We start from the raw sequence: 24,494 nt of genomic DNA, 5'->3' as shown, positions 1-24,494 counted from the left end.
GTGTGAAGCTCTCTCTCCTTAGAAACCCTCTTGTGTGTATGACTTACTACTACTCTTGTGTGTATGTACGACTTACTATTACTCTTGTGTCTTTCTAAACATTCTCAACAATGATAAAGACTTTTACTTGACAATAAACCAATCCTGTCCACATAAAGCCAAAACCATAGATGATAATAGAATCATGATATTCAATATTCTTCTCGATCTTTAAAGCTAAAAATCCACCTTAAACCAAAATCTATGCAAGATGATAGCTAAGCAACTTGTCATACAAAATCGTAGTGCACTAACTCACAAACAGAACACGTGCTTGTAAGAAAAACTCATGATGAATTTCAACTTCAACATACTCTTTTCGTTGGACACCCCAACCACGTACCAAATGGAGGATAAGAGAATTCTGCCCGGTTCTTTTGTACCTCCGTCTAGTTCTTACCAACTTCTGAGATGAGTTAGAAATTGTGGTTTTTCATTCTCTGAATCGAGTCTTGGTCTATCTACCTCCTTGCACTCAGGTACCACAGTGGGTCGGGTCTTGACTGAGCCGGTTTTCAAGTCTCAGATGGCTATTTGGAACCAGAGTTCAATTTTCTTCTTATATATTGTCATTAGTTTGACAAGACTATCTATCCCAATGGATAATCGACTTTTGCAATTCTCATGATTCCAGGCTAATTCTTCTATTTGTCAGTACACTGAATAGTGCTATTTGTTCATCCATGTTGACTGAGCTGAAAGTTTGTACGCCTCACTTAATATGTACTACCACATTGCTCACTACTAGAAGTTTACCGAAGGGGTCTCACACCACGGGTTGAACAGATCACATGACGAACTGCAAGGACTTATTAACATGCTCCAGAGAGTAAGGGAATAGCCCATGGATTTTTTTCTTCACAGAGTGATTAGAAAGGTTCTGATCTCCATGGGTGCAATCTCAACACTAGTATCGTCTCTTCCCAGAGGACGACCTCGTAGAATATTCTTTTGAACCTTTTCATTCCCTTCAACTGTCCATGTTAATTTCTTCATGTGGGACTTCTTCTGATTTGCTGAGAGACTCAGTTCCACAACATCTTTTATCTGCAAACCACGCAGAATAGTATTTATCAGAAACGAACCAGATCAAACCAACTTGTAAACTCTTGACAAATTTTCATGATTTAAACATCAACTCAACTTGCACCAAAACTGCGGAGGACGTTGCACCTTTAAGTTCGGAAAAATATCAGGTAGGTAGACCGTAGCCATTTTTGATAGCTGCTCACTCTCATCAACCTGGTCAATAACTAACAATCTTAACATGGGGAATTTTGAATACTCGAGAGCAAATTATTTAAATTACAAATCAGAAGGGTTACAGTTCTAACTTTTACACCACTGCAAATAAAGCAGTAACACTTTGAGACTAGACTGATATGCCAGCTAACATAAGTCTTGTAGCCAACAGTTGAGCAGATGCATGCTCATCCTGAGGAAATTCGCTACTAGTAATGGCACACACCTCAAAAATATTGGCGAGTCTAAGAAGCACTTGCCGATCGTCCAGCTCCTGGATCACAATTCACATAAACAGATCTCAAGCAAACGAATCACTCCAGTCTCAACACCAAGAGTACGCGGAAACTGACGGTGGTACCTGAAGAGTTATAAGAGCAACATTTTGTGGCAGCTCGTAGCCTGACTTAAAAGCTGAGAACTTTGGTGAGTGTAGCACTTCCTTATTGCCATCCTACATGCAGCAAGCAATGCTTAACCAAAGGAATCCAGAACCCAACTCATGTGTCGCAGCGCTAATACCTCTTAGCAAGCTTTCCTGCCAATACCCAAAACCTACCTCTAGCACAGAAAAAGCCAGCTGCAAAGGCATTAATATCTGTTGACCCTTGATGCGGCGCCATTGAGAAGCTTCTTCCGACGGATTGATGTTAATGTACAATGACCCTAGCACCTATGTCCCAACAAGCCAGACACTATGTCAGAAATATGGTGAAGGATCATAGTTAGTCATAGTATGGTCTACTTTCGTAGATAGCTAATGAATAGTTTCCAGAAATATCGTCATGATGACTAAGAACTTACTACGCGTATACGAGAGTCGAACATCCTTATACAGGATAATCTCAACAGCTCTACAGACACAACAGTGTCAGCGCAGGTTATAACAAGAAAAGCGTAATCTTTCACACATCATTGAATCAAAATAATAAAATAGAATAAAAAAGTGCTATGAACTCACAGTAAGGCCTTCACATCGGCCATTGCTACCGCAGACTGTCTCATTAAGTGCCTCTCCCACACCCCTATGGTCGTCATACAATAACCGCCTACAAAAACGGTCAACCAAACTAGCAAATTAGCTCATGATATCTGTGGTTCACTTGTTCACATAAAACGTGACAGTCAGCAAAGATTTTCTAAACTTTATCTTGGAATAAACATACACCATCGAAAGACTTCAAAAACTGTCGAACTCAAACAGAAATAAAATTACCTATGCAGCATAATCTCCAGTTGGCCATCAGCAGTACTGGCTGCACCTAAAGCTCGATCCACAAGCACTGAAACATCTGTTTCTGAATCTTTCATGTAGATTCCAAGATTCAACTACTCCCAACAACCCAAGGCAGCCCATAAGAACACTGAAAAGTTAGAAGCATCAGGGCCTGTCCATGATGTGATCACCGTATTAGGAAAAAGAAAAGGTAAGACCACTCTAAGATACTAGGAAATCTGAATAATAATTCCATGCTATTTGGCTTCACAAGTAATTAAAAGAATAGATCATCAGAGAAGGAGGAGAGAATTACAGGATAGTAGTTGCCTGCAACAGGCTCTTTCACCTCGAGATTCCAATCAGGTCTAAAATCCCTCACCTGCAAGCAATGCAAAAATTAGCCAAAGCAGTTATCAACGCAATCCTAACACGCAATTTTTCCAATCTGCATACCTGCTAAACTAATTCTACTGTATTAAACCAGGGCGTAAACTAAAACTACAGTTTAGATCACCACTTTATTAAAAAATAAAAATACTCCTCACCGTTCCTCGCACATGAACTTCGGGAAGAAATATGACCATATTTTACTCAAGTATGCTTCAAATTCAGGATTTGTAAAAAGTGCGCCTCAACTTACTCTTTTCAAGAAATCGCGACCATTAGAATCGGTGTAGAAAGTCTTCTCTGTCCTTAGGGGAGTGGTAAATTTTGTGACTATTTCCTTGCCATTGCTGTCGTCGATCGGGATAGGTCCAACCTGCAACAGTAATACAAAAGCTTACTCCTTTTCTGAATTTCCCTATCAAGTAGCTCCAAGTGGAATTTCAATACTTTTGTTTCACATCTTTTTAATGCCCGTAAAGTATTCATCAATGCAGAAAAAAGGGAACATTTAACATGCAAAACTCATACTTTCAAGAAGAAACACACGATCACAATTCGCATTTCGAAACAGCTCTAGAAATGACTCAAAATTCAGAGCACGTACGTAATAACATGAGCTTGAAGAATTCAGAGAAATACGAATTTAATCACTTACAGTGAATTGAACTTCGGCTTGCTCTGCATTTTTATAGACCCTGATAACCTACATGCAGTACCCAGTAAGCACTTCGATTTTTTGAGTGTTGAATTCAAGAATCTCCAGAATGGTTCAAACCTTTTAGGTGTTCATGTGACACTCGAAGTTGATAAAGGGGTGCATTATCATACAACATGGAAATTTCGGATATCCGACTCCAAAATTTGACCGGAACGGCATACCACATTAAAAACTAATGAGTTGCAAAACAATTTGGCAACACGATTTGCTCAAGAGGTGTTTAGTGCATGTTCAGAAGATCCTACATGTTCATTTCCAAAGCTTCACTTTTTCATGAGGGTCACACTCAGATAGAACAGGACAAGGCACTCACCTGAGAGGCCCAGGGTGAAAATTGTTGGTGAACTTCCTCTACCAGGGGACCTCGAAAAACTGTAACCTGTATAGCCACACGGGGACTTGAGAAACGTCTGATAGCAAACCTGTATATCTTTACTGCAAAATAATCTAACCAAAGTCCTCAATAATTTATGAAATTCTGAACAATGACGAATTCCAAAAGTTCGAGTTTACAATTTGCTGAAAATTCTTCAGAGGGAAACACTCCGATGTGTTCGGCCGGAAAAGATATGCTCCGGAGGCCTGTAATCACCATTCAGGTACCTCAAATTAGAGATATTTCTCAGTATTTTTTCCATTCAAACTAGTACCACCATCCAGCTGATACTTGTGAAATCACAATACGTACCATATGTGGGTCTTCTTCTGTTACTCCACTACTTCCATTATACCAGCAGTAGGATTGCTCCACTGGAATTGACACCTGCCGAAATTATTACGTCCATCAAGGGTTCAAAATGTATGAAGGTAAATGGCTCCACTTCCAAACTCCAGCAGAACTCAACACCAAAATCTACGAATTGACAGAGGAGCCAAATTACTTGGTCCATTACAGATGAACAGAAAATTGAAAATTAGAGCAGTTTACTTTAACCCATTACCGTCAATGTATTGTGATCTGTTCGCCAAAGAGCAGAATATGTTATGAATTAAACAGTAGTAACAGGATATATTTTAACGATAACTTCTATCGGAGAAAATTGAGGATCAGCCCCGCACCAAAGATAATTCTATTTGAAATCACATGGTTGTATAATTGTTGAGATCTGAGATGCTTCGTGCAGTTGATGCTTGTTGACATTCAGCTAAGCATGTATAGAGAAAACACAAATTAAGTAAAAGGAAAAAATTAAGACAATTTACAGCAATAAAAGTAACATACTCCAGTCTTCTTGTTTGACATGTGAGTCAACAAGCCTGTATCTTTTGAGAAAGTGAGATGTAGTTGACTTGATTTCAGATGAACAGTAAGAGGCGCCCTTCTTGTTTCGTAAGATGAAAGCTTGGCAATATCTGCAAAGGATCGTGACACGTAGACATGAGCTCAAATGAATAAAGCAGATAAAATGTTACAGTGAGAATTCTCAGGAACAAAAGCATCAAGTAATGAAGAAGAATGTATTCCTTCTAACAACCAAATATTTCTAAAAACCCATTACAGCCTTGGACACTCTAAATGGTTCTTGACGGCTCACTTGAACCACTGGCCGAAGAAGGTCGGACTATGAACGAATTGTAGCCAAGAGGAGGAACTGCAGCAGCAAAGACTAGAAAGTACTTCGGAGCCGTCCCAGCAGAAACCCCAGCATGAAGGTTGACGTATTTATCTCGTAGTGTACGGTCAGCCTCAGTGATAGGAATTAGTTGAGATGGGATTTCGTTCTCCTCAGCATCGATGACTTCAATTTTCGAGCTGGAAACCTGCTCTACGTTACACGATCAAAGATTTTCCTGAAACCTTTACTCATGCATAGATCTACAAGATGAAATGCTCCTGCTTGTATGATTCCGTGGGTAAAATTTAGGATAAATAAATTCCGCGGATCGTCAAGAACTTAGAATATAAATCTTAGTGTTAAGTGCCTTAAGCTCCCCCTCTTCTATTTATCGCATCCAGTTTCAACAAGCACTCAACACGCATTCACAAGGCAGCATTGTATCAATACATTGGAATATCATCTTACCGGGACCCGCACGAAGTCTTCCCTTTCCCATCCCAAGGGGTTATATGCCACTACTACCTGCGAAAATGATGAATTGAATTAGTTCTATGAAGCTGATTTAGTGAATGAAACTTGAATTGATTTTTGGTTTTGTAAAACACACCATGAATAGTCACAAAATAAGTGATACGTTGCAGTGACAATGCGTAAAGATATCCAACTTTCGTCGACGCCCACTGCATACAACGTATGCTGGTCATAACTTCAAAAAACGAACATCTACGGGTTTAAGAAACAACTCACAAAGCTTCTTCCCGACTTAAGCTCCACTTCAGTAGGCGGACAGTAGCTCACGTTAAGAAGGTTGCACTACAACGATTAACAAATAAACCAAGTCAGTTTAATTATAAATATTGTGATAAAACCTCTCCTAACATTAGATTGAAACAATCTCAAAAATCTACTTATAAATTCGAGATCGCTACCGCATGAAATTATTGGATGACTTATTTTCTTTACATTAAGGTTGCAAAATTTCAGAAATATAAAATCCTATGATACAAACCTCATGGTTAGAGTCCGTCGGATTGCAAAGTGGGTAGTAATGAGACAAGATTGAGAAGAAACACTTCGGCTTTGTCTTCGGGAACAGGAATATTACGTACCTGAACTAGGTTCAAGTCTGGGCTATTGACAGGATTCATGAGTACCCTATGTCCAGGCGTGGAGCTCATCTTCTCAATCAGTAGCTTGCTTTCAGCTGCCTTAGTACTGATTAAGGATGCCAAAGCCTTGTTGAAAACATCTTCTGACTAAAGCCGGCAACAATAGCTTAGTTACAAAGGCATTCATAAAACATGTTGTAACCATGGTGGATTCTACCTAAGATAATCATACACAAACATCAAAAAATAATGCAGAAAACATTCATGCAGCAGATGAGGCCGATGGTTAAATGATTAGGTGATGTACTTATGAGATCTGAATATTTAACAGTTCACATGTTAATGGTACCTCGGATTGCCCTTTTGACAATCGTGCAGCATAGTCATCCGCAACATGTTGTCGCTCAGTACCACTCACCTAAGAAAAATCAACAGTGATTACAAAAGTTTGCAGTCGACCACCTGTCAAAATGACAATTTCTATCCCAACCTTACGACATAGTACATGGTGTTTCAAGCTGAGGATACACAAACCCTAAACCCTAAGCTCTAGAATCAGGTATCAATTCTGGCCACGCATTCTCATTAAAATATTTAGACGTGACAAAAATACAAGTTATAAAGAACAACCGATCCCATGCAACTTCAGTGTAAAAACCACTGATTTTAGTTCTAACAAAGCTTCGCCGCAACTTACTCCATCATGATGTTGCAATATTGCCACTGCCTCCTCCAAACTGTCTGTATTAGGCCCTGAAGAAACTTTCCCCACTAAGAATTCTACTTGTCTTGCAGCCTGCGAGATCCACAAAGGTAGTCATTAATTGGGACTATGGTTAGGACCAATAATTTCAAATGTGTTCGTCTGAGTCATAATTGAAAGGCAATTTCATGTATCGATGCCCAATGTTGGAACACATGATTCCCCAAGGTTTCTTATACAAAATCAATGACCTCGGTCAAATATACAAAGCATTAATACACGCTTGATACTCGCGAGATAAAAAACTTTGGCCACCACCAGGGTAATAAGACAGAATATTTAGAAAGCGTGGTATGCCAGAGATTAAAAAGGAAGAATCTCACTTGAAGTAACGCAGACAACTTCCGCACATAACCCTTGAGTGCTGGTCTACTTGTAAAATATCCAGTCCAAAAGCAATGTGGACAGTCAGAATACCTGCACCATACTACATTGTATTATTCATTCCAGAATACTCAACCACCATAATGCAATTGTACAATGTCATCAAAAGTCACATAAAATTCTAGCCAATATTCTGGTGAACAAGAGACTAGCATTTGATCGTCAAAAAGGACTGCAAATCTATCCACCACTCGACGTAGCATATTTATTAGACCCACAGTGTCGCACCAAGTATTCTTACTTCTAAGTGCAGGAACTAATACATGTCATTCAAATGTGTATTTCTACTTATCCAAAGGTTTGAATGTCATAAGTTGAGTGAGCCTTACGGGAAGTAATCATCTGTTTTTAAATGCCATGTTGCATTTGCCGCATGAACAGCATCCAAGTACATTGATGGAGTAGAATAAAATGCATTGACTCGACCATCCTGCATACGTACAAACCAGAAGTAAATTTCTTATAACTAATGTTCAACAGCTCGAAGCGACCCAAATCTATATGATAAGCATCAACATTTCACCAAAACCCTTCTGGAAGTATTTTTGGGAACTGGTAAAACTGATAGATCAGTCACAAAACCAGTGATGGTAATGATCTCAGAGAAGTATTGCACCATGTTTGCATAGTGAATGAGCTTGTCGATTTGCTTGAACCAAGTGTTGGCATTCCCATATGAAAAGTCCTCACCCATCGCCCACATGATATGATGTGTGCGAAACTCCTTGCTCTGTTTTTTAACAGAACAACCTTTCAGTTAGGTCTCCAAATTTTATATTTATGGTATATCCACCTGGTAAGAACGTTGAAGATGTGAAGGGTAGCACATGAATTTGGATTGGTCTTACCTGGTTGGTGACGTACTCTACAAAAAGATCCAGCTTTTCTGGAAGGTTGTAGCCATATAGACTTGGGTCGTCCTGTGCACTTACCCAACGACTCGATAAATTCTTTAAACCACACACAATATCTGCTGTACTAAGCTTATTTAGCTAATCAGGAAGGACTAGCCTCAAAAGCCTTAATGTGAAACGAAACTGAGAGGACAGATGGTCTCTTACTTGAATTGGAGAAGTCTCAGATTTAATTTCAAACTGAAATTCATGGGGTGGGTCGTAATGATGCGTCATTAATCCAGTAAAAATCTGTTGACAAATGCCGATAGGTCACTAAGTATCTTTCAAAACAAAAATTGTAGCTTTACGATGTGAAAAGTACTAGTTCAGTTTACAGGTCCTTAATTAAAAATTCAGAAAAGTGAAAATCAGAGTCTTCATTGATTGGATCAGAAAAGAAAAGTTGCAACTTCTGGTGGAACCCCCACTCATTATAAAACCACTACGATAACAAATTCTTGAAATCACAAACTTGGATAGCAGACAACCAACACTATCCCTTATTTGCCAAACGCGCGAGGTTTAGGATTTAATGCGACCTACCTGAGCAGATTCTCCAAGAGATTTTGAACCTCTCCATATAACCTCCATAGTCCGCTCCTTTTGACGATTAATTTTGTCTTGATAGTCAGCTCGCCCAAAAAATAAACCATCGAAACCCATCTGCAGCAAGCCTCCAAGAGTAAGGTTGACTATACAGAATAGAATTCACTCATTAGAAATCGCATCAAAGAGGATTTAACCTTCATTTGTGAACAACATAAATCGCCAGCCACGCCCGAATCAACATTCAAAAGGACAATTCACAAATATACTCAGTGTTGAAAAACCATGGCAGCACATGAGACACGTTCTGAAAGACTCAACCTCAGCACCAAGAAGGTAAGCCTGGACCGCAGAATGACCAAAAGGATCGATCTGCCAAGCGATGCGGGGAATCTTTCCAAATTGTTTCTTGATGAATCGATGCCCCAGTGTTGTTTGATCAATCATATCAACATAATGTGTAGTAGCCTCGTCGTGCATGCAGAACCCTCCATTTCTGTCAAAACGATAATACATTGTCAATCCGAGTCCGCTCATGCTACTATCTGGTTATATGCTTGAAGATGAAGTCTTCCTCTAGTCTCACAACTCTCAAGAAAAAATTTGGGAATAACGTAACTACATAGCTTGCTACACAGTGGGTTTGATTGATGGGATCAGCATGGTGGTACATAAATTCCAGTTGCCCCGAGTCCACAAGGGCCTCCACAATTTTTTGCTGTGTTGGAGATTGTTGCCTCCACCATCGCTGGAAGAAAGCCTGCACGCGAGTTGAGCAATCTTTAGAGGAACAACTACGGGACAAGAATTCCAGAATTCATATATTTTCAAGAAAATATATGTGTTCAATGTCACAACACGGCCTGAAAAATCAGAGAGTAAAGTAACAGAGTTCAGCAAGAATTAAAAACCTGTTCCACATATATAAATTTTCGGTTAGGATCCTGTTGTAGAGCAGTCACCACGGAATCCAATACATACTGCACTGCTGCAACCTGCTAAATACAAACCCAAAAAGCATCAGAAAATAGTAGTTTTAGCCAATTATCGCTTAATTGGAGAACATAATTCACAATCTTGTCATCGACCCCGCTCTGAATTCGCTCTAGATTGCCATAAAATGTATTTTCTACCATTTTTTTGCAATTTTAGTGTAATCATCAGTATGATATATCAAATCACACCATCCCAAAACCCACACAAAAAATGCAACAGTTAACAAAAACTCTTGGCAATCACCTACCGCGATTGAATTATTGGACCCGACGTAGTACTGATCAACAGTCTTGAGCCAGCCTACGTCATCATGCGTGTGGGACACAAGATGCACATTAATCTTGCCCTCCACAGTGGAACCGCTGGTATTGTAAGCCTTGGCCGCGAATCGAAACGGTTGCTCCAGCGCCAGCGTTTGGCACGCCAGAATGCAATGGAGCAGCAAAATCGCTGTTTCAAAACTCCCCATAGCCACAATTACCGGCGCCAACCCCCAACCTCTCAAAAACCCAGCAATCACAACAAAGCCATCAAGCCTCGCAAAAGACTTGAAATCAAAGCAGCGTTACAACAATGATCCTGGGAGAGAGCGCATGAGCTTTGATGTGCAGCTATGAACATGGCATGTGGGTGCAGCAAGTTTTGTTGGCAGGGAAGAAGGGCATGTGCGCTAGGAGGAATAAGAAGATAGATTGCAAAGATGGATTGCAAAGATGGATTGCAAAGATGGTACGTTGGCCGCACTGATGCACACATGTTGATGCTGCATGCTGTGCAGTGGTCCCCATCCTCTTGGCAACACTCATCGTCGTTGCTTACCATGTCGACGTCATATTCTCCAAATCCAGTCAGCTTCTCTTGTCAGCTTCTCCTACACTGCATCTAAAACTTGCCTCCATTCCACTTCAGGTCCTAATCTGTCCTTTCTCAACAAGTACTTATAAATCATCTTGGAAAAATATTCCTTGTTTTAATTGTAGAATTACATGGGAGAACCAAATACATTCCTCTCATAAAATTATTTTGTAGCTTCTTGTTACATGTGTGGACTTTTTCTTATTTCTTATTTCTTTTTTCTTTTTTTCCTACTTTACACAATCATGCCATACAAATGAAACAAAACACGTAATTTCATGGAGGTATTCATTCATGACTGAAGTATCACATTATGTCTTTAATAGTTTGACCAAATCATTGGTTTTAGTTCCAAAAATTGGTGTCTTTAAGATGAATATAGAATATTTTGCTTTGGATAAATATTAAAGCATTTTGGGGGTTACAATTTAGCATATTCTAAAAAATTAGTATTTTAGAAAATACTCTTTGTCTATAAGTAACAAGTATTTAACTTGAAATTTTATTAAATTCTACATTTTTTGTTCATATACATGTAGACCCTATGCATTTTGTTTTGTACATCTATTTATAGTATTTTTTAGTATGTTATGAATTGATACATGCTTATGTGACCCAAATACTAATTTTTTTATATTATTGATACACTTTATTTTATGCAAATATTAAAAAAAATTAAGTTTTGAATAACATAATTATAAATATATAGAAAATAAAATAACATTTATTGTTCTTATATCAAAGTAGATTGTAGATGCAAGTGCTACCGTGCACATTACATAATTAAAATATTATATGAAAAAGTATTTATCTCTGAAACACAAGTTTTTTGATTTTCTTATGTACTCATATTGCTGATTTACTTCTCCCTGTACTCTACTTACAGTTTTGATCTCATTTTTCACTTTTTTATTATTTTATTTTTTTAAAAAAATACAATGTTTATCCATTAAAAAAACAAGTAAATGAACATCCATACTTGGATTCAAACACTAAAACAAAAAAAAAATAGAAGGTATATTTTATAAGATTTGGTATTTATATAATTATGTTCTTTAAAAGAAAATGATTTATTCAAATCATATTGAATTATTCAATCTAAATAATTAATTAGGTAGTAATAAAAACTTCTTAACATATTGATTGTTATTTCTTTCAATAATTGCATTTCCAATCTCTTAAAAAATCTTGTTTATGTGCACCTAATTCTTCTTACTCTCTTTCACCAACACCCTCTTACTCAAAATATCTTGTCTTATTTCTTTCAACTGCTCTTCTTCATCATGCATGTATTTAATTATCTTTTAATTTTTTTTCACATACATTACTTATTTTCATGCTTGCGCTCTATTGATTTTTTTTTTTTCCTTTTTTCTTTATTTAAAAATTAACTGTTTTGTGTATTTTCAATGTTCTTGCAGATTTCTGTTCTTATAATTGATCTTTTTCTTAGTTCTCTTAGTAGTTATGAATTGTGTTATTTTTTTTTTCCTTTCATCTAGATATAACTTTTAATAAATATTTTATTAGAATATTTTTCTAAATCTTCGTCTCTTGCTCAACTTTATAAAATATTATTCTTTTCATTGCTTCTTACTAATTTAATATTTTAATTCATGTCATTAAACATTCTTTAGTTTTTTAAAACTACTTACTTTCTTCATTTTTTTTTTTTAAATACACATTTGTTTCTTATACTTGTAGCAATCACTAAATATTTTTGTTACATAGAACCATTAGACCATAATCCTTCTTTTATTAATCTTATTTTTTTATTTTATTTTTCTCTTGCACAAAATTTTTTTATTTTTTTATAGTTTAATCATTTTTTATTATAAATTTATTTAATAAATTTTCTTGCAATTTATCTAGAATTAACTTTGTAGAATTCTTTCAAATATCAATGATTTCTTTAATGCAATATTATTTTACTAATAATTATATATATATATATATATATATATATATATATATAATTCAAAACCACTTTGCTTGATTAAATCCAATTTATTTTTTAAATTTTGTTTCTTTCTTTAATTTCATTATTTCTTTGTTGCAAATGAATCTTTTTATCACACCTTTGTTGCGCTACTTTTACATTCAACATAATAATGTATTTCTTGAATAAACACAATACCTCACACTTAAAATCTTTTCTTTCTTCACTCTTTTCTTAAAAAATCCAAAAACTCTTTTGATAACCAAAAATCTTGAGTAAATTTATTTTATCTCAAAACCTATAGAATGAATTTGCAATTGGTGCTCTTGAGCTCTGAACTTTAGTAAGAAAAATGTCTCCAACATACGAAATGTTAAATTTTCATACATCTTTTTATCATAAAAACACCAATTTTGAGAAAACATATGTAAAAATTTAAATCATTCAATATATATATATATATATATATATATATATATATATGTATATATATATATATTTATGTTATTTTAAAATTATATTAAATAAAAATATAATTTATCTACACATTAAGAATAAGAGAAAAAAATAATTCTATTAAATTATAAGAAATATAAATTATCCAAGTTATAGTCTTTATTTTTTATTTTATAAGAACCTATTCATATTTTATATAATATCATAGTATTTTTAAAATTTATTTTTTCTAAGATCTTTTTTAAACACTAAATTTTAAACCAATTTTTTTAAAAAACTTCTTTATGGTATTGTATCTTTAAAATAAAATTTTTAATTTTTTTATTAATGAATTTGAAAAAAAAAATTATAATTGATTTAAACTATACACAAAATTATTATATATACATATATACACACATATTACTTATTATTTTAAATTCATTATCCTTTTATGATATTTTACATGAAAAGATATTTTACAACTTCATATTGCAATATATGTAAAGTAAAGATTTGACTTACAATATCTTTATCTTTTTCTAAAAAAAAATCAATTTTCTTTAATACAAATGTACTTCAATTTTTTTTTTTTTTATTATTTGAATAGTTCATTTTTATTTCTTCTCTTTAAGTATTTTAAATTATTGAGTTTAGTTATTGATGGACTAATTTTGTAGATTGTGTAGTAAAATAATTTCAAGATGTTTAGGGTAGCTTATAAGGTGATAGTAGGTAATTTATTAAGCTGTACAATTTATTTTTTGCCAATCATTATATAAAGTATTAAGGCATCCAAATCTAGATTTTTGCTAAAATTTATTGACTTCTTAATTATTTAACAAGCTTCAATAGTATATCTCTTTATTTTCATATTTACAAAAATATTCTAAGTTTTCTATTGTTAAAAGCTACTTTATTGTATTAAAACTCAAAGATGCTTTCTTTTTGTTATTTATTAATTTTTGTTTTCTTTCTACATAGTTTTAAGTAAAGACGTAAGTTTAAGAGTCATAAGGAAATTTAGAAGAAAAAACTTTTACCATTGGAAGGTCAAAATTGAATGCTTCTTAGCTTTAGACCTATAGAATATAGTTAACAAAATAAAAGATGATCCATAAAAAATATTGAAGTAAAAAAAAATAAAAGATAATAATAAAAAATTATATCTTTTTTACTACAATAATTTTATAATAATCAAAGCTTATGAAAAAAGAGTAAATGTAGTAGATAATTGAGCAACTTTGACTATATCATATATAAAAGTATTGGCTTTTGGAATCTGGTCAAAAAGACATCTTATTATATTAGGTGGATTTAAAATATGGCATAAAGATAAAATATATTATTTAAGAAGGTAAAATAAATAACATTTGATATTTATAAATCAACTCAATAGCAATTAAAAATCATTAAAGAATATCTTATATAAACCAATAATAGATAATTGATTTTTTAAATTAAGATCTTCTAAGAACCAATTATAAGGCTTCTTAAGATATATTTTCTACTTCAAATTAATAAATTCCAAAAATAAGATTATATTGTATTTCTTATTATTAAGATCTTTAATAGGTTATGAGCTTACACATGCTTAAGTAAGTAAAGTAAAATATTTTTTATTATTGATTCTTTAATAAAATAAAGATAAAATAGATTAAATAATTATTTATTATTATAAAATTTTAAAGTATTAATCTTAAATTTTGTAAGTTTGTTACATCTTGGTGACAAAAGTTGTCAATTTTGTTAAATAATTGTACTAACTTCTTAATGAAGCTCAATAAATATAAGATTTTTTTTATTTCTATACAAAACTAAAATTATTTCTAATTACACTATTCTTGTACAAGTTGTTTTATCTAAATTGCTTCTAAAGCACAATAGAAGCCATGTCTTTAGCCTCTATAGTTGAACTTATAATGATTGGTTGTTTCTTGTAATTCTATGAAATAGCTTCTATTTCAATAAAAAAAATATATATCTTTTTTAGGTCTTTTATTATTTACATTTTTAATCCAATCTATATCATAATAATTTTCTAAATTAATAATAGTTCCACCAAAATATGATATAAGATCGTTAAAATATATTATAATTATTTCTATTATTATCTAATATAGAATACAAGCCTCATACATATTATTGAAGAAAATAAAAAATAGAAGTCACAATACTTAGTATCAATAAGGTTGTATATAAAAAAAAGTGATAAAGAAGAAAATTCTTACTTTTATCACTCTTTATTAAAAGGTGGTGGTACATACCTTAATAAACAACTTCTATTGCTTTATTATTATATCTATTTATTAAAATATCTAGAATATCTATTGTTATTTTATCTGCCACAAGAATATCTTTTAATATGTACTTTATCTTCTTACATATCCTTTGAATATTTTTTAATAGATATTTAGTCTCTTAACTTTGTTTTTTGGATTTTGACCTAAAAGCTTATCTATAGGTTGGCCTTTCTAAATTCCAAAAGTCAATTCTTTGGCTACTAGCAATATGTCTAAAATAACATCTTTTACATAATAACTTATTTTTATTTATTTTTATTTACTTTAACACTTTTATTTTATTATTTGTCAAAGGCTTCAAACTCAATGTCTTTATTAACATATAATGCCTATTCTTTACTAATAATTTTGATAGCCAATTAACAAATATATCTTCTCTTATAAAATACTTCATGTCAACAACTTTGATTTTAATCTTTTCAAGTATGAAGTAATGTTGAATGTTAATGTTATAGATTCTTTAATAATGCTTTGGATTCTTTATAAAATTAAGGCATTTAATATTATCACACTTCATTTAAATTTCTTCTTATTTCACAAGATCAATATCTTATAAAATTCATGTTAATCAAATTACTTCAATTGCAACATGACTTATTATTATATATTGTGCTTCCATTGTAGACCTTGCAATTATTGATTGTTTCTCACAAATCTATGTGATGCAAATCCATATCAATAAAGAACATATAATCAATTTTTGACCTTATATCATTTGCATCTCCAACTCAATTGGCATCATAAAAATATAGAAAGCAATGATATTATTTTCAAGTCACAATTTGAAGTACATGGTATTTTTTAAATACTTTATAATCTTCTTGAAGGCATTACCTAAGATAACGTAATAATAGTCAAAACAATGCTCTTAAGATGTAAAAGGTTCAGTCTTTGGATAAGCAACAAAATAAAAGATAAAAAAATATATATAAAAAAAATGAACAATCTCCAACAATTTGCTTGCATATGTTGAATTTCTACTTGGAAATGAAGCCTTTTGTTCTTTGCCTTGAATACAACCTTCACAAGCAAGTGTCATAGCTTTTGAAGAAAATATTGAAGAAAAAGAAGTCTAAAGGCTACAAACACTTAGCATCAGCAAGGATTGTACTCTAAGAGAAAGTGTGGAAGAAGATAATTCTTACTTCCAACACTCTTTACTTATAGGTGGTGGTTTGCACACCAACGAGGCAACTTCCATCCATTTGATATTACATCCATTTCTACCTCATCTTACTAAAGCCTCGATACCACCACAATAACTTACTTTACCTCTTTGCTACATTGTTACTATTAGCAATATACTATACTTAAACTTTATGTAATTGTAACTAAGCAAGTACTTACTATTCTTCAACACTCCCACTTTGCTAATATTCAGAAGGCTTTTAATCTAATCTTTAAATCAAGTCATGATGTCTATCCTTGACCAATGCCTTTGTTAGCACATCAACAAGCATGTCATTTATAGCACAATACTTCAGACCTATTATTCCATCTTCAATCTTCTCTCGTATGAAATGATGTTGAACATCAATGTGCTTAGTCTTTGAATGATGCTTTGGATTCTTTGCAAATGCAAGACATCCTTGATTGTCACACATAATGGGAGTTGCTTCTAGTTGCATTAGACCAATGTCTTCTAAGAGTTGCCTTATCCAACAGGCCTCTATTACACAAGGATTTGCTGCCATGTACTCTTCTTCTATTGTTGATCTTGCAATAGTAGGTTGTCTCTAGAAATTCAATGAAATGGCTCCCACTCCAATGAAGAATACATATCCCATTGTGGTTCTTCTATCATTTACATCTCCAGCCCAATCCGCATCACAATAATCTTACAAGTCAATGTTCTTACTACCAAGGCATAATTTGAAGTCTTTTGTACATTTTAAGTAACTCAAAATCCTTTTAAATGTTTTCCAATGCATTGGTCCAGCATATGTTGGCTTACAACACTCACTGCATACACAAGATCCACTCTTGTAGCCACTATTGCACACATGAGTGAGCCTACTGCTGCTTTGTATGGAATACTTTGCATCTCACCTTCAACTTGTGTAAACTTCTCATCCGTGAGCTTCATCAACTTCAAATTTGCCTCCAAAGGTGTTCCAATGGGCTTGCGCTCCTCCATGTTGAATCGTTTCAACAATTCTTTAATGTACTTTGTTTTGCTCATTGTAATGGTCTTATTACTATGATTTCTTACAAATTCCACTCCCAAGCAATAGTGCAATTCTCCCAAATCACTCATCTCATATTCCTTCTCTAATTTAACCTTCATCCAATCCATCTTCTCCATATTGTTAGCCAAGATGATCAAATCATCAACATAGAGGATTACAATCAGCAAGAACTCTCTAGATTACATCACATACAATGAATGATCAGCTTCACTTCTTACAAATCCTTCATTGACAAAGAAGATGTCAATTCGTTAGTACCATACCCTTGGTGATTGTTTCAACCCATACAAGCATTTCTTCAATTTGCAAACAAGATGTTCTTTGCCTTGTTGTACAAATCCTTGAGGTTGATCCATATAGATGTCTTCTTGCAATTTTCCATTCAAAAAGGCCATCTTCACATCCATTTGGTGTATTTCTAAATCCATTGCTGCCTCAATTGCTACAATGGTCCTTATGGTGGTGAATTTGGCAACGGGTGCATAAGTCTCATTGAAATCCATTCTCGCAACTTGTGAGTATCCTTTGGCAACTAATCTTGCCTTGTGCCTCACCACCACACCCATTGCATCTCTTTTAGTCCTAAACACCCATTTACAACCAACACTAGATTGATTTGGTGGAAGAGGTGCCAATTTCCATGTATCATTGTCTATAAGAGATTGGTACTCTTCTTCCATAGCCTTCTCCCACTTGATTGCATCTTCACACTTCATAGCATCACACAAAGATAATGGATCAGCAAGAAAAGCAACATTTGCATTTTCTTCACTTACTTGAGGGAAGATGTGATACTTCCGCCATTCGCCACGTTGCCTTCTTTCTCTCAAAGGATATCTCCTTTCATTGATTGAAGAACATTCACCTTGTTCTTTTCCAACTCTTAAACCTTGTCATTTCTCACTCAATGGTTGGAAGTCTTCATCATTGTCATCATCCCAATCTTCAACATCTTCATTTCTTTCATTGCTGGTCCTATCAATTATAGGAGCCTCCATCTTTTCAACCTTCTTTGGCTTTTCATCTTCATCATCTTCATTGTCTTCATCATCTTGTTTCTTTGCTGAATTCAAAGATGTGTCCACAAACACACCATTACTCCCACTTGGATACATCTCCAAGTGCTCACAAGCACTCTTGTGCTTTAAGAACACAACATCATGGCTTTTGATGATGTTCTTGGTTTCCAAGCACATTAGCCTATATGCCTTAGTACCTTCACAATAACCAAGAAACACATACTTTGTATCTTTTGCATCAAGTTTGGATCTCATACAATCAGGTGTTTTTATATATGCAATGCAACCAAAGGTCCTCATATGGGAAATGCAAGGTTGTCTACCACTCCATGCTTCTTGTGGTGTCATTGATGCAAGAGCACTTATTGGACATCTAGTTCTTGTATATACTACATTCACCACAGCTTCCGTCCAAAATTCATAGCCAAAGTTTTGAGCATGTAACATACTCCTTGCTATTTCTACAATGGTTCGATTTGTCCTTTCAGCAACACCATTTTGTTGTGGAGTATACGAAGTTGTGGTTTGTCTAGCAATTCCTTCATTCTTCAAATAAACATCAAATTGCTTAGACATGTACTCACCTCTATTGTCTGTAAGTAGCACCTTGATCTTGCATTCACTTTATTTTTCAACACGTGCTTTAAACTCTTTAAACCTCCAAAAGCATTCACTCTTGACTTTAAGAATATAGATCCAAATCTTTCTTGAATAATCATGAATGAAAATGAGGAAATACCTTGATCCTCCAATACTTGTATTTTTCATAGGTCTACCTACATCTGAATGGACAATCTCCAGCAACTTGGTAGCACGTATTGCTACACTCTTTGGAAATGAGGCCCTTTGTTGTTTGCCTTGTATGCATCCTTCATATACCATTTGTTTTGTATTATGGCTTGTATTTCCAAGATCTAAGCCACTTAGCATGGTCTTGAGCTCTTTCATGTTCTTCACATTCAAATGGCCAAGGCGACGATACCATATATTTAACTTATCTTCGTTTGATGTAAACTCAGTAAATGCGGCTACCCCCACTCTATTTACCTTCTTACAAATGAGGTAGTACAAATTTTTGTCTTTCAAGCCTTTGAAGACCTTGTCTCTACTCAATGATCTTACAAAACATCTATTCATGTCAAATTGAACTTTAAAACCTTCTATTATAAGTTTATTCACCAAAAGAAGGTTTTGCTTCATCTTAGGCACATGAAAGACATTTTTGAGTCTGATCCGATTGGTTTGTCCATTCACAACCACTTCCACCATATTAGAGCTAATTCCAATGGCTTCACATGTACCACTATCTGCCAACACTACGTTTGATACTGGAATAGCTTCATAAGTAGCAAATGAACACTTATAAGGTGTCATATCCTAGGAACAACCTGAATCCACAATCCATCTTGACATGGCAGCCATAGAGGTCCCATTTGTTGCCATGAATGCATAATCTTATCCTCCAAATTCATCTTGTACACTATTTGCATTCTCCTTCTTCATCTTTTTGCCTTTGTAGCAATTTTGAGCAAAATGGCCTATTTTGCCACAAATGAAGCAAGATTTGACATTACGTCATTGATTTGGATAGTTGCCTTTGCCTAAACGTGAATACAATGCTAAAACTTCACTTTGGGGCTCATTTTCTTTCTTCTTGGTTACTTCATAGGCAAGTCTTGCCGTCACATAGTCCATTGTAAGTTCTTTTACCTTAATGGACTCCAATGCCACAATAAGATAGTTGTAGGATTCGGGAAGGCTCATTAGCAAGGTCATGACAATATCACTTTCTTCTAAAGGCTTGTCAATAGTTGCTAGTTGGTTTGCAAGAGCCTTTATCTTATTGCCATGAGCCATGAGGTCTTCACCTTCTTCCATCTTACAAGTGAAGAACTTCCTCTTTGTAATAATGATGTTGGATAAGTTTTTGCTCTCATAGATGTTGGAAAGAGTCTTCCATGCTTCTATTGGTCCTTTGCAAGAAATAATGTGAGAGAAGTTGGCTTCATCCACATTTGTTGCAATCAATCCAAAAGCCTTCTTTTTACGATGTTTGAACTCCTTCTTCTCCTTCATATCAACATCTTTGTTTGGAGCCTCTTCACTTTCATCTACAATATCTCAAAGATCCAAAGATGCCAACAAAAGCTCCATTTTGACCTTCCAATGGTAGAAATTTTTACCTCTAAACTTCTCAATAACTCTCAATCCTTCACCTTCACATGATGCCATGTCTAAAGAAGATTTGTATCAAAAAAGATTGTAAGAAGAAGTCCTAATGCTTCCAAAATCAGCAAAAAGGTTTTGTTGCCTTAGAATCCCAGAATCCTTCTTTGTGAACAAACTAGTGTTTTAACTCTCATAAACACTCTCAACTTCACTTCTAAGACTTTTCACAAGTCTGGTGACCTTTTCAAATCTAAATTGTTACTCAAATATCTCTCTTATATTCACAAATCACCTCTCTACACCGAAAGAGGCCTTTTAAGGACAATCAGCAACTTTAGGACATGAAATTATAAAGCAAGGTCACCAAGGATCTATCTCAGCAATACCACAATGCAAAGTTTGCCTTTAGGTGATAAAACAACCAACAACACCAAAATGCTCTTAACAACAAGAGCAAATCAAGATCTAGATCTAGATTTGAATCTGAAAGTTAGGTACTTTTAATGCCTAACATCAGCAACAACAACTTGATCTACTCCACACTTACAAAATACTTCAAAGACTTCAAAAGACACTCAAGCAAATGTGAGTGGGTCCATAACCTATCAAAGAGAAAGAAGTCTTAAGGGTACAAATACTTAGCATCAACAAGGATTATACTCTAAGAGAAAGTGTGGAGGAAGATAATTCTTACTTCCAACACTCTTTACTTATAGGTGGTGGTTTGCGCACCAACAAGGCAACTTCCATCCATTTGATATTACATCTATTTCTACCTCATCTTACGAAAGCCTCGGTACCACCACAATAAGTTACTTTACCTCTTTGCTACCTTTTTACTATTCGTAACATACTATGCTTAAAATTTATGTTATTGTAACTAAGCAAGTACTTGCTGTTCTTCAACAGAAAAGTAGTCTAAAAACTACAAACACTTAGTATTAGCAAGGATTGTAATCTAAGAAATGTATGGAGAAAGATGTCTCTTACTTCCAACCCCCTTTACTTATAGGTAGAGTTTACATCCCAAGTACATAGACTTCATCCAAAGTCACCATCAATCTTTCAATCTAGATCTAGGTCTAGATTCATCTTAACCTAGCCGCTACTTTAAAACCCTAGATGCCACCATGATAACTTCTTTTAATCCTTTGTTGTCTTTTGACTATTAGCAACTTACTATGCTTAATCTTTACATGGTCGTAACTAAATAAGAATTTGCTAAACTTCAACACTTCTACTTTGTTAATTTTTAAAAGACTTTTAATCTTAATCTTTGAATCAAGTCATCATGTCTATCCTTCACTATTGCCTTTGTAAGCACATCAACAAGCATATCATTTATAGCACAATACTTCATACCTATTATTTTATCTTCAATCTTAACTCATATGATATGATGCTAAACTGTTGAGAAAAGAACTCTTTAAGTAGTTGCTAATGGTCAATAGAGTACAAGTGTTGTTAAGGACATCCCATAAGGTAGGGTGCTGGTCTATAGTACATTAGAGTACAAGGGGAGGGCTGGTCCTAGGAGATATCCCATATGGATTGTAGCACTTGGTACCTTGGTACTAGTATATAAGGAAAGGGTTGGCATGGGAAGAATTATCTCATACCACACTCTATTTATTATAGTGCAACCTTGCTGGTCCTAACTTACTTGTGTGGAGTATGCTTTCTATGTTTCAATAGGTTATGGGCCCTCATTCTCTTACCAAGTAAGTTGTTCTTACATTTTATTTTCTTTGTTGCTTGTTTGGTGGTTGAGATCTTATGATATAGTATTACTAGTGTTTTGTTGAAGTCATTACTCCTGGATTTGTGAGTGTATGAGGTTAGTGCAAGACCTTGATAGTGTCTTTGCTGAAGTAATACTAGTATTTGAGAGTTTTATGAGAAATTGAGTCATTTTGAGTGAGGTGATGTGAGGGAGATGTATGAAAGCCATAGAATTACATGAAATAGCATTTCCCACCATTTATGTTGAGAAAAGAACTCTTTAAGTAGTTGCTAATGGTCAATAGAGTACAAGTGTTGTTAAGGATATCCCATAAGGTAGGGTGCTGGTCTATAGTGCATTAGAGTACAAGGGGAGGGCTGGTCCTAGGAGATATCCCATATGGATTGTAGCACTTGGTACCTTGGTACTAGTATATAAAGAAAGGGTTGGCATGGGAAGAATTATCTCATACCACACTCTATTTGTTATAGTGCAACCTTGCTGGTCCTAACTTACTTGTGTGGAGTATGTTTTCTATGTTTCAATAGGTTTTGGGCCCACATTCTCTTACCAAGTAAGTTGTTCTTGCATTTTATTTTCTTTGTTGCTTGTTTGGTGGTTGAGATCTTATGGTATAGTATTACTAGTGTTTTGTTGAAGTCATTACTCCTGGATTTGTGAGTGTATGAGGTTAGTGCAAGACCTTGATAGTGTCTTTGCTGAAGTAACACTAGTATTTGAGAGTTTTATGAGAAATTGAGTCATTTTGAGTGAGGTGATGTGAGGGAGATGTTTGAAAGCCATAGAATTACATGACATAGCATTTTCCACTATTTAGACGTGATTTGGACTCAAAGTATGCAAAAAGTTGCAAAACAGCGAATTCTGAGTTTGTAGTTCAGCAATCTTTGAGTAGTCATATCTTTTGCATTACAACTCCAAATCAAGAGATTTTTGGACCTACTTGTAGCTTGAGATGGCATCTTTTGAGAGTGATAGCTTAAGAATGGTAGAAAAGTTTAGAGGTGACAACTTTCACCACTGGAAGGCCAAAATGGAGCTACTTTTGGCGTCATTGGATCTTTGGGAGATAGTATGTGAGGAGGAAGAGGCACCTGGATTAGAGGCAAGCATGAAGGAGCAAAAGGACTTCAAAAGACGAGAAAAGAAGGCTTTTGGCATAATTGCCACCAACTTAGATGAAACCAACTTTGTTCATGTCATTTCTTGCAAAGGAGCAGCAGATGCATGGAAGACTCTTTGCAATGTCTATGAGAGTAGGAATCTTTCCAATGTGCTATGGTCAAGGCAAAAGTTCTTCACCGTGAAGATGGAAGAAGGTGAAGATCTCATGGCTCATGTGAATAAGGTAAAAACACTTTCAAACCAACTTGCTGTTGTTGACAAGCCTTTACTTGAAGAAGATGTTGTGATGACATTGCTCTCAAGCCTTCTGGACTCCTATTCCTCCCTCATTGTGGCATTGGAGTCCATTTCAAGGAAAGACCTCACTTTGGACTATGTCACGGCAAGACTAGCCCATGAAGTGACCAAAAGAAAGCAAAAGGAGTCTATTGGGGAGCAATCAGCACTATTTACAAGACCAAGTAAGGCAAGTGCCCCTTTTCAACGTTATCCTCCTAAAACTTGTTACATTTGTGGAAAACCAGGCCATTTTGCTAGAAATTGTTTCAAGGCAAAGAGAGGAGAAAGAGAGAATGCCAACAATGCTTTTCATGACCATGGAGGTGAAGACTTTGCATTCATGGCAAAACAAACTCCTTCCATGTTTGATATGAGCAAATGGATTGTGGATTCCGGATGTACCAAACACATGACTCCATACAAGTGTTCATTTAACACTTATCAACCAATTCAAGCAACCAAGGTTTGGTTAGGTGATAATTGTATGGTACAAGCCATTGGAATAGGCACCATTGTAGTGGAGGTGGTGGTGAAGGGCATAAGCAAGAGAATCACTCTCAAGGATGTGTTGCATGTGCC

At 34.7% G+C, this 24,494-nt stretch overlaps 1 protein-coding gene across 6 annotated transcripts; it reads right to left on the bottom strand.

Moving 5' to 3' along the window:
- Positions 1-313: 313 nt before the first annotated feature.
- LOC112283897 (alpha-mannosidase At3g26720) lies at positions 314-10,595 on the bottom strand. 6 transcript variants are annotated; one of them, XM_024523225.3, is made up of 30 exons: positions 10,106-10,595; positions 9,774-9,857; positions 9,534-9,622; positions 9,184-9,358; positions 8,860-8,979; positions 8,482-8,565; positions 8,269-8,340; positions 8,037-8,150; positions 7,750-7,850; positions 7,360-7,453; positions 6,971-7,069; positions 6,623-6,691; positions 6,274-6,420; positions 5,912-5,977; positions 5,630-5,686; positions 5,141-5,366; positions 4,828-4,958; positions 4,294-4,368; positions 4,119-4,187; positions 3,919-3,984; positions 3,543-3,590; positions 3,141-3,260; positions 2,814-2,879; positions 2,498-2,610; positions 2,243-2,330; positions 1,841-1,954; positions 1,643-1,735; positions 1,508-1,555; positions 1,213-1,281; positions 314-1,086 (listed from the first exon to the last, which is right to left on the bottom strand). In XM_024523225.3, exons 1-30 carry the CDS (start codon positions 10,325-10,327, stop codon positions 898-900), a joined length of 3,108 nt encoding a protein of 1,035 aa, XP_024378993.1. In that variant the 5' UTR covers positions 10,328-10,595; the 3' UTR covers positions 314-897. The 6 variants fall into 6 exon arrangements, 4 of the variants coding, with proteins under 4 accessions (XP_024378993.1, XP_024378996.1, XP_024378994.1 ...); XM_024523228.3 differs by having other exon boundaries at positions 9,482-9,622; positions 10,106-10,561; XR_016503203.1 differs by lacking the exon at positions 314-1,086 and adding an exon at positions 2,086-2,135.
- Positions 10,596-24,494: the final 13,899 nt, after the last annotated feature.

The sequence above is a fragment of the Physcomitrium patens genome, chromosome 6 (assembly GCF_059467195.1).
Source record: "Physcomitrium patens ecotype Gransden chromosome 6, ASM5946719v1, whole genome shotgun sequence".
Lineage (NCBI taxonomy): Eukaryota > Viridiplantae > Streptophyta > Bryopsida > Funariales > Funariaceae > Physcomitrium > Physcomitrium patens.
The sequence above is the reverse complement of the archived record's forward strand: the minus strand, read 5'-3'. Positions and strand labels throughout refer to the sequence as shown.

What these genes read in the sequence shown, in the direction of transcription:
- LOC112283897 (XM_024523225.3), bottom strand. Translation starts at nt 10,327, where the DNA reads ATGGGGAGTTTTGAAACAGCGATTTTGCTGCTCCATTGCATTCTGGCG. An exon ending in AAGACTTCGTGCGGGTCCCG is followed by an intron (nt 5,367 to 5,629) that starts GTAAGATGATAT and finishes AACGTAGAGCAG; the next exon opens with GTTTCCAGCTCGAAAATTGA. An exon ending in TTGCAGGCAACTACTATCCT is followed by an intron (nt 2,611 to 2,813) that starts GTAATTCTCTCC and finishes TGTTGGGAGTAG; the next exon opens with TTGAATCTTGGAATCTACAT.